The sequence below is a fragment of the Trypanosoma brucei genome, chromosome 3 (assembly GCF_000002445.2).
Source record: "Trypanosoma brucei brucei TREU927 chromosome 3, complete sequence".
NCBI lineage: Eukaryota > Euglenozoa > Kinetoplastea > Trypanosomatida > Trypanosomatidae > Trypanosoma > Trypanosoma brucei.
In genome coordinates, this window is record NC_007276.1 from 1,026,876 (window position 1) to 1,035,814 (window position 8,939).

General features: G+C 48.8%; 6 protein-coding genes across 6 annotated transcripts, besides 5 other annotated features; all 6 read left to right on the forward strand.

Moving 5' to 3' along the window:
• Nucleotides 1-8,939: part of a sequence feature (sequence corresponds to BAC RPCI93-28C22) that runs on past both edges of the window.
• Nucleotides 269-2,140, forward strand: Tb927.3.3670 (RNA-binding protein, putative; the record flags this gene model as incomplete). Its single annotated transcript, XM_838866.1, has 1 exon — nucleotides 269-2,140. The coding sequence occupies one exon, from the start codon at nucleotides 269-271 to the stop codon at nucleotides 2,138-2,140; it is 1,872 nt and encodes a 623-aa protein (XP_843959.1).
• Nucleotides 2,632-3,045, forward strand: Tb927.3.3680 (hypothetical protein, conserved; the record flags this gene model as incomplete). The annotated part of the gene is made up of 1 exon (XM_838867.1): nucleotides 2,632-3,045. The coding sequence occupies one exon, from the start codon at nucleotides 2,632-2,634 to the stop codon at nucleotides 3,043-3,045; it is 414 nt and encodes a 137-aa protein (XP_843960.1).
• Tb927.3.3690 (flagellar radial spoke protein-like, putative) lies at nucleotides 3,761-5,407 on the forward strand (the record flags this gene model as incomplete). Its single annotated transcript, XM_838868.1, has 1 exon — nucleotides 3,761-5,407. The coding sequence occupies one exon, from the start codon at nucleotides 3,761-3,763 to the stop codon at nucleotides 5,405-5,407; it is 1,647 nt and encodes a 548-aa protein (XP_843961.1).
• Nucleotides 5,625-5,675: a sequence feature (A-rich).
• Nucleotides 5,882-5,938: a repeat region.
• Nucleotides 5,967-5,990: a microsatellite.
• On the forward strand, nucleotides 6,556-7,023 carry Tb927.3.3700 (hypothetical protein; the record flags this gene model as incomplete). The annotated part of the gene is made up of 1 exon (XM_838869.1): nucleotides 6,556-7,023. The coding sequence occupies one exon, from the start codon at nucleotides 6,556-6,558 to the stop codon at nucleotides 7,021-7,023; it is 468 nt and encodes a 155-aa protein (XP_843962.1).
• Nucleotides 6,601-6,626: a microsatellite.
• Tb927.3.3710 (hypothetical protein, conserved) lies at nucleotides 7,165-7,941 on the forward strand (the record flags this gene model as incomplete). Its single annotated transcript, XM_838870.1, has 1 exon — nucleotides 7,165-7,941. The coding sequence occupies one exon, from the start codon at nucleotides 7,165-7,167 to the stop codon at nucleotides 7,939-7,941; it is 777 nt and encodes a 258-aa protein (XP_843963.1).
• Nucleotides 8,400-8,759, forward strand: Tb927.3.3720 (Golgi vesicular membrane trafficking protein, putative; the record flags this gene model as incomplete). Its single annotated transcript, XM_838871.1, has 1 exon — nucleotides 8,400-8,759. The coding sequence occupies one exon, from the start codon at nucleotides 8,400-8,402 to the stop codon at nucleotides 8,757-8,759; it is 360 nt and encodes a 119-aa protein (XP_843964.1).

The window sequence follows — 8,939 nt, forward strand, 5'->3', positions numbered from 1 at the left end:
CGTGTGTTTACAACAAGCTGGTGTAATTATCGACGTTGTTGCGTTTCCCCACTTTACGGCACATTCTGCCTTACCTTCTTCTGTACTTGGGGTCACCCACTTTTCTCCCTCATTCTTGAAAACTTGCTTCACCGTGGTATCTCTTTTCTTCGTACACTACTACCACGCCCTCTGTTATTCCTTGTGCCGTTGCTTTATTTGCAACATAAAACCATTTAATCACTTTTACAGAGTGAGGAAAAGGGGAGAAGGGAGGATTTAGTTAAGAATGCGAGGAAGAGGGAGAGGTTCAATGCGGTTCTTTGGTGACCGAGGCGGGATGGAGCGCGGGGCGGGATCGTTTCGTGGGAGAGGCGGCAGCCGCAGTATGGGGGGAAGAGGATTTTCACGTGGTGCTGGCACAAGCAGAGGAGGCAATAACACGGGTTATACGGCCACAAAGCACAACGAACCATTGGATGGTAGTGGTCGTAACAGCAAAACTGACAACAATAAATTCAGCACTAACGACAAAAGCATCGCCGGAAAGGCAGTTGACAAGCGCCCTGTGCCGAGTCAGACCCAGCGCGTTGTAACCACGGTGACAGAAAATGGTACGGAGTTACCGAAAAAACTCAACACCAAGGTGTTTGTTGATGGTCTGCCATACGAAAACGAGGTGAAGTCGAGCTCGCTGAGTGTGGAGGAGGAGTTGATGCAGTTTGTGATTGCATGGAAGGTGGGAAAGCCACTGCGCCTCATCAAGAAGGACGGACAGGGTTTTGGGTTCCTTGTTTTCCAATCTCCGCACAGCGTGGATGTTGCAGTGCGGGTTTTGAATGGCCGCAAATTCCTTGGGCGTTCACTGCGAGTGGAGGTGCCGAAACCGAGGGATATGGAAGGTGCTGGGGGATCTTATGGTGCCAATGATTCCGGGAAGTGCAGTTATGCCCGACAAGTTCTTCTTTCAGACTTAGCTAAGGTAGCACAACCGGAGATTATCCGAGAGATTCTGAGGGACGTGGCACCCCAGTTAGAGAAGCGCTTGGATTCAATAAAGATGACCTCCAAGAATCGGAAAGCTTTCTTGACCTTCCAGTCCTCCGAGGACGTCGAGGCTGCCGTGAAGTTCCTTGATGGGTTTTCTATGTTCGGTCGTCGTATCAGCGCAGCGCAGGCTGCAGCGCCGGGGTCATTACCGTATTCCAAGGCCCCCATTCGCAGTACCGCACTTCATGCCGCCGAAGGTGTGCTGGTGGGAGACGGTGACGCCGATATGGTTGCGGCCGCCGGGCCCAATCACGGGGATGAGGGTGAATTAGTCGTGCCTTTGGGCCTCGATGTTCCTCCGGCAAACAGACCAGTGAAGGGAATGGAGAAGCGGAAGCCTGCGCCCGCCGCAGCTGCAAAGCCCAATGCGCTTCCCAGCAACATCACTGGTGTGACGGAAAAATATAACTTACTTGACAATGGTCCTGCAGAGGTGTTTGTTGGAAATTTAGGTGAAGACGTGACGGAAGAACAACTGAAGGCCCACTTTTCGGTCTGTGGGAAAATAAACAGCTGCAAAATTATCGTGAATAAGAACACCAGGTTGCCCACGGGTATTGCAAGTATCGTATTCGCTATCCCTGCTTATGCTGCATATGCGCAGAAACATATGCATGGCTCCTGCCTCCGTGGGCACGTTCTTCGGGTGGATCGTGGTGAAGAGGCCAGCGCCCCACTCGTCTCGGAGTTGCCGCCGCGGGATGATGAGGAAACAATTGACGAGGACGGTTACATGGAGCATTTCGGTGTTACAAACAAGAAAGAGTACTTCAAGGGCACGTCATTCGAAGAGAAACCCGGCTGTGGGAAGAAGAGGGCGAGGGACAGCGAAGCAGGCGGTGAGAAGCGAAAGGGCAAGGGTAAGAAGAATAAAGGTGAACCTCCGAAAAAAGCATCGTCGCCGAAAACCTCACATGGCTGCGGCACAAATGGGAGTCACCACTCTCGCGGTGATGATGACGACGACGACGACGAGGAGCATTTCTTCGATGTTGATGAGGGTGATAACGTTCGGGCAAAGCCCACAGGGAAACAAAAGAACACCAAGAAGGGAGCTCCCGTTCCCCGGAAGGGAGTGAAAAAAAAGGGGAAGGGGAAGAAATCTTCTTAGCGGAATGCATGTGAGGCGATAACCGTTTCGTATTTACTCTTCAAGGACTTCCTGCTGCAACCCTCGTGGTGAGTGGGGAGTGGTGGTGGTGGTGGTTGGGCCACTTATTTGGGTGCGCGCCGTATTCATAAGCGCACTTATGCCTACGTGTAAACTCGCGCCTCTGTTTGTGCTCCTTGACTGAGGTGACCATAATATAAAGCGACTAAGGAAGGGAACGAAGATGAACTAGTTCTTTCACTAAAAATTTAAACAATATCGTCGGGTGTTATGTCTTCCGACTAGTCACCACTTGTCACTTTGATTTTACTGTTGCTAACATTTTTGTCTTTGCGCTCCTCACATTTGGAAACGATACGTTTCCCGTCTCCGCTTTCGTTGTATTTCTTTTATCGCGTCAGGTATCGGATAATTTGATTTGCTTTTTTTTTTTTTTTAGTAGCCCCTTCATCGGCAAATTATTTGAGAGGTGGGTTTGCATCACGTGTTGAATGCCGCCGGTTACGGGCCGCCCCATCGGACGCGCCCCCGCCCCGCATCCCGTCATACGCCGCACTCGCAGTTGGAGGGGCATCATGCAGGTGCGTTTTAATGATACCCGCGCTGACCGTAACCGGATTCTCAAACATGCGTTTCTATGGGCACCAGTGCGTATCTTTGGAATATGTTTCGTTACCACCACAATGATATACTTCACCATTGGTCACGACCGCTTTATGCATACGCTATTTGGCTATGAGTCGGAAATGCACTATGAGGCCCGTGTTAATCCCGACGCCAGTATCTTAATTGGGGACACACTCTTAGACAAGGATCGTGCTTGGAAATCACCCCTTCGAAATTTAGAGAAACCACTTCATCCACGCCGTGAATTCGACGTCCTGCGCGACCCCAAATCGACATAATGCCCCCGACCTTGTTATATCTCTGACAATGTCCGGGCTGCGTTGCGGAGTTGGAGATGGTGCCCAGCATGCCTTCCCTTTTGTCGTTGTTGTTGTTGAGTGTCTGAGGTTTGGGTTGTTATTCGCAGTCTAGGAATTATCGCATGTCTTTCTTTTCACCCTTTGTTTCGCTTATATTCCCTTCGCAGCTGCTTTGTTGTATTGTTGCATGTTGTATTTTCGGGACATGTTTGTGGAACACACCCGTGGGCCGGCATGTGGGTGCGTATCTGTACGTTCAATTCCTTGTGGCGTGCCATCTTTTCGCCCGTTGGTTCCATAAACTTCGTGTCATTGACCAGAGCTGTCTCTTGTGACCGGTATTCCACCCCCCCCCCACACGTAAAGACAGCTATTCATTTTTGTTTTGTCAATAGCGATCTTCCGTTTCTAACTGGTAATGCCTTTACATGGGCACCCCCTTGCGGATAAATTGCTGGTTCGCTGCACGTTATGTAATACTGGTGGGAGATAACTTTGTCTCTGCGTGTGTGAACACCTTTCTTTCTTTCTTTTCCCCTACCCTTTTAATTGCACTCTCGTTCTCTCTAATATATGCTAAATTCGTAGAGCCGCGAGGAGAAGGGTTCCCCACACCTTCATTAGTCAGTGTTTTATCAAATATTAACATTTAGATAATTGTGGCTTGCGGGCTCAATCCTACAGTATCCACACTATGGCTAGTCTCACAGATGATGACATCCGGGTATCGCCATTATGGGAACATATGAAGAAGGTTCTGCTGCAAGTTGTTCAGCAGCAGCCGAGTTGTGCATTGGAGGCGGTTGTCCCGGCATCGCTAACTGTACAAACGGGTACCTCCGTGCCACCTCGAGTTACCACAGAATTTGGTGACCACAGACCCAAAGTTGTGAACACCGTCCCGCCTGATGCTTTGGAGAATCTCCGATGGGCCTCAAGTTTTGGGACAGCGTTGGTGCCGCCGAAGCCACGCCGTAAGCCACAAGAAGATGAGGAAGACATGATTCCGGAAGACATCGAGGAGGAGGAGGAGGAAGTGCTCGGAGAGGTTGGGGACGTGGTGGCAGAGCAGGCGATATTTAATTCGGTTGGCGAGGGTTTACCTCCTGAAGAGGCCTTCCGACTAGTTGTTGGCATGAAGCAGCTGATGCGCACGGAGCCGCTTGCAAACGTACGCTTCTGGGGTAAATTTTACGGCAGCGTTGGGGATTATTACATCGTGGAGACGAAGATTGACCCCAACCGTATCCCTGAGGAGGGTGATGAGGACGGGTTCGATGAGGTGGATGAGGAGGAGGACGGTGAGCCAGTCGAGAATATTGCCGATGTATTGTTTGCCCATGGGCCTAAGGCTCATGCCGACACCGGCGTGGAATCTTCGGGAACCGGTTTGAACGAGTTTGTATACTATGCTGCCAACACCACTGACCCTACACGATGGGCTCGGCTTCCTGACGTGACCCCAACACAAATCATCGCCGCCCGTCTTATCCGCCGCGGGTTCACAGGTGATCTAGAGGCCACTGTTGACACACACCCGCGGTTCCCTGGCTGCGAGAAACACTATGTTCGTGCTCAGATCGCCCGCATCAACTGCACTTGCAGAGTTGCGCCAATTGATATGTACACAACGGAGGGTGCCGTACCGGTTGAAGAGGATGAAGACGGCAACTTGCTGCCTCCGCCGGCTACCGTACCGGCGTACTCCGTGCTTCCCCCTTTAATTCCGCAGGAAGTTCCTGATGAGGAGGATGCCGAAGCTATTGAGCCCGTGAAGTCATGGTTTTATGGTTACCGTGACGATGAGTTGCTTCAGGGAAAATATTGGGTTCACATCGCGCCCACATTACTTCTGAATGGTCGCACTGTTGCATCTGAGCAGGAGACGGCTGGCGACGATGATGGGAGAGGAGGGGAGGTTGACCACAGTGAGAAGATTCATCCATTTCTGTGTGAGGTGAGTCGTGATGAACCCCTGCGATACACGTGTCACAGTCGTAGCCAACTCCCTGCATGGTCTTTCCGCAAAGCATTTCACGATGAAAGCAGTAAGAAGCGAACATACGTAGCCCGCTCATGTCTGTGGCCTGGCGCCTACACATATGTTGTTACGGAGCTGGGGAAGCCTGGTAGTAGTTTCCAGAGCGTTTATATTGGTTCTGGATTGAAGAGTCTGCAGGGTGTCAATTACGCCCCGAAACTTCCCCCGCGCTGCCTTGTCGAGTACCCGGAGGTCGATTTGCTCCTACAGCGCGATGGCACGTTGGATGATGAGCTCGAATATGCACCACCACCACCAAAGCCTGAAGATGCTGGGGAAGATGAAGAAGAATATGATTAGAGAGGAAGAGAAGAAGTACATGCATATGAGCCTGCATGAGAGTAAGATGGAAGGAGTTTGTAGAGCTGGATATGCTGCAAAAAGATTACCGCCTGCACTCCCTTTTTGACGTGGTTGTTCGTTTTTTTTTTCGCCATTGGCATGCGCTGGCTTTACTCTTTTTCTTTCTTGTTTTTGCATGTTCGCCTTTGATGTATAAAAAACGGTTACCTCCTACAAAAACGGAAAAAAAAAGGAAGAGAAACAAAGAAGAAAGAAAAGAGGAAAAGTGGGGAACTGAGTTATAGAAGTGTTTGTATGAGGGTGAAAAGGGGAGAGATGCACTATGGGGACCAGAAAAGAAACGGAATGTTATAAAAAAAAGGACAGTGAGGAGTGTATAAAGGGTTAGAAAAAAATATTTCGCTCCATGTGAGAAAGGAGTGAAGCTTGTGTGGGCATTATTAACATTGTAGAATACCCACAGGTAAATGTAGGGAAAAGGAAAGAGGGAAAGAGAAAACAAAAAGGGGAGAGTGAAAGAGAAGGAGAGTCATTATGAAAAGTAAATGGGAAAAAGTATATATATATATATATATATATACGGGTCTTGATGTTTTGTTGTCAAACGACCATCACTTTTTCTCATCGGTTCCTCTTTTTCGAAATGTGGTGCACATGTAAATGCAACCGTTCCCTTTTCTGACTTCCTTTTCTTTTTGTGACACTTAATCATCGCTCCCTGGCGCTTTTCTCGCCTTATCATTTGGTTAACTTCTATTACCCTTTTTTCTTTTGGTTTTGTAACTTCCCCTTATTGTTGTTATTATTATTCTCTTTCCTCTTTCCTCCCTCCTCCCTTTCTCTTTATTTTATCTCCAAGATATTCTTAAGATATTTTTTCGCACAGGACAAGAAATTATTGCATATAGGTTGCGTTAGTTCGTTGCATATAACAAAGCAGTAGTTCTCCCATACAATGAACATTCCTTAGTCATGAAGAGTTGTGTAGGTGAATCATTAACTCTTATGTGAAGGTGCCATATTTTTCTTTAAGAGGGGAATGAGAAAGTAGATGGTTTGCTCCCTTCTCGCCTTCCATATGGGTGTCTCTTCTTTTTTTTTTTGTGGGGGGGGGGTGGAGAAGGGACGCCACAGCGAGGCGTGAAATGTCAACTGGTCACTCAGGTGTCAGACATCATGTTGAAATAGCGATAGTAATAACAATAATAATAATAATGACAGTTGATGTTGGTATAACCTCTGGGAAAGAGAGTGGATTGCATGTACCACTCGGCTATACATTCAACTGGATTATTGATAGAATTTATTGTTGTGCGCGGCTGCAAGTTTTGCATAAGTGTCGTGGGAAATATTCTCCAACTGTTTGCTCAAAAATGGGAGTGGTGTGCAGGTTTCCTATTTGCTCATACATCCTTATTGGTATTTCTCTCGGCCAATTTCCCCGACGGTACGGTATTGCGTTGTGTGTCGCGATGTTTGTGTACTTTGTTTTTGATAGAGCGCTAACATCTTGTGTTTGTTTCATTTATCGTCTTCAGAAGCGGCAGTGGCACGTGAGCGTACCGCTATCACATAGGTTTACTATACCATTTAATATGAGTAACCGCACATAGTGTCTTTCCTGCAATTGCTGCTACGATTACAGTACTCGCTTCAGGGTCGCCGCTTACATATCGCATGCAGTTGCGTATATAAGACAAGACACCGCAAAAGCATTTTTTTCCTTTGTTTTTTGTTCTTCCTTCACAAAGTAGATGAAGCGGGCGGTTGCAGCTCAGAAGGCGGTTGGTGGCGCTGTGGCAAAGCGCTCAGTGGCAAACGCTAACGCCCCTCGCACTCGGTTGCCATTTCTTCGCAATGTCGCACAGAACGCACGGCGTTCACCCGACACTTATCGTACGGCAACACCCTTCACGTCATATCCGCCGCATGTCAGCGGCCAGCAGCAGAAGAAACCGACAAGCCACGTGCTTTACAAGGATCCGCAGTGCATAATAGTGAATGATGCATATCCCAAATCGCGGTTGCATTGTCTTGTCATACCACTTGATCTTTCTCTTGACTCGCTTAGCGCCTTACGCCCCAATCACGTGCCATTGCTGCAGCACTTAATGGAAGTAGCGGAGCAATACGTGCAGTTTACACGCGAGGATGCGGCTTCAAATGAGGCAGGGATTCAGGCGCTTTCATTCATGACGGGATTTCATTCCCTCCCGTCGTTGCCGCAACTCCACATGCACCTTATCTCACGCGACCTCGACGGTCCCTGCATGAAGACCAAGAAACATTACAACAGCTTTGCCACACCGTTTTTCTTGCCAGCTGACCAGGTGGTGAATGACTTACGGAAGAATGGATGCGTGACCCTTAATCGAAATGTGGAGGAACTGAACCGGTTTGAACATGAGGAACCGCGATGCCTGTGGTGTGGGCTAAACCCTGGTGGTTTTCAGCAGCTGCGCGTCCACCTCCGCACCTGTAAGGGTAACCGTGCGTATGTAGCATCATCTACGGCTCCAGTGCAACAGTAGGCAATGTTGTAAACACAGGGGTATGCGTGTATGTATGTACGTGCTTGTGTGTGCGCGTTTGGCGCCGTTTTACAATTTTCATTGGAACTCTGCTTTGGCTCTCCGCTGTTGCTTTAACTGTTGTTGCTGACTGCACGGTCCATACAACTATTACCTACTCGCCTGCATAGAGAGTTTAAATCCTTTCGCCTTTCCTATGTTTCCTTTGTTTTCTCCGTGTGGCTTGAGTGACGTTAGCCTTTAGGGGGCTGGATAACCGAGGTGGAGACAAACCCGCGTTTTCTTAAGCTTCCCCCCCCGCACGCGCGTGCCCATACGATATTTTACTCTTTTAAGCACTTAGCGTGTATACAAGTACGGACGGACGCACAATAATTCGAAAAAAATAAAGCTGCGGTTTCTGGTTGTTTAGCTACTATTTTGTCCGTCGCTGCCATTAGTGTTTACTTCTGCGTGTGATGCAGCCGCAGAGCTCCCTTTTCCGCGCGCGGGCCCAAGCGCATGGCGAGGCCCGTCCAAATGGTACTGGCGCACTGACTGAAAATGCCGTGGCGGAGAATGATCAGATTATGTCCGCATTGCTTAGTGACGTGAGGGCTGTAAAGAAAAACTTCACCTCCATGGGCGTCGAGGTGCGGCGACAGAATTCTTTTTTAGACTCACTTCAAGATACATTTGGACGTACGCGCGCGCGCTTAAACCGTACGATGAGGTACTTGAACCTGCCGGAACTCACAAGTGCGAAACATATGTGGGTGCTTTTCGTGTTCGTGTTCGTCGTCCTTGTGCTGATATATATAATGCTGAAGTCCCGGTGAGGCCGCTCCGCGTGTTGTTGACGGCAGTGGATGTTGTTGTGACTTTCCTTCCTTCCCTTCCACCTTAAAATTATTGCACTTGCCGTTGCGTCGTTTGCATTTCTACGCCTCACTGCCATTGCTTTGTATGTGTGCGTGCGTAGTGTCTCTTTGTCTCTTTCTTTCTGTTTCTCTTTGTTG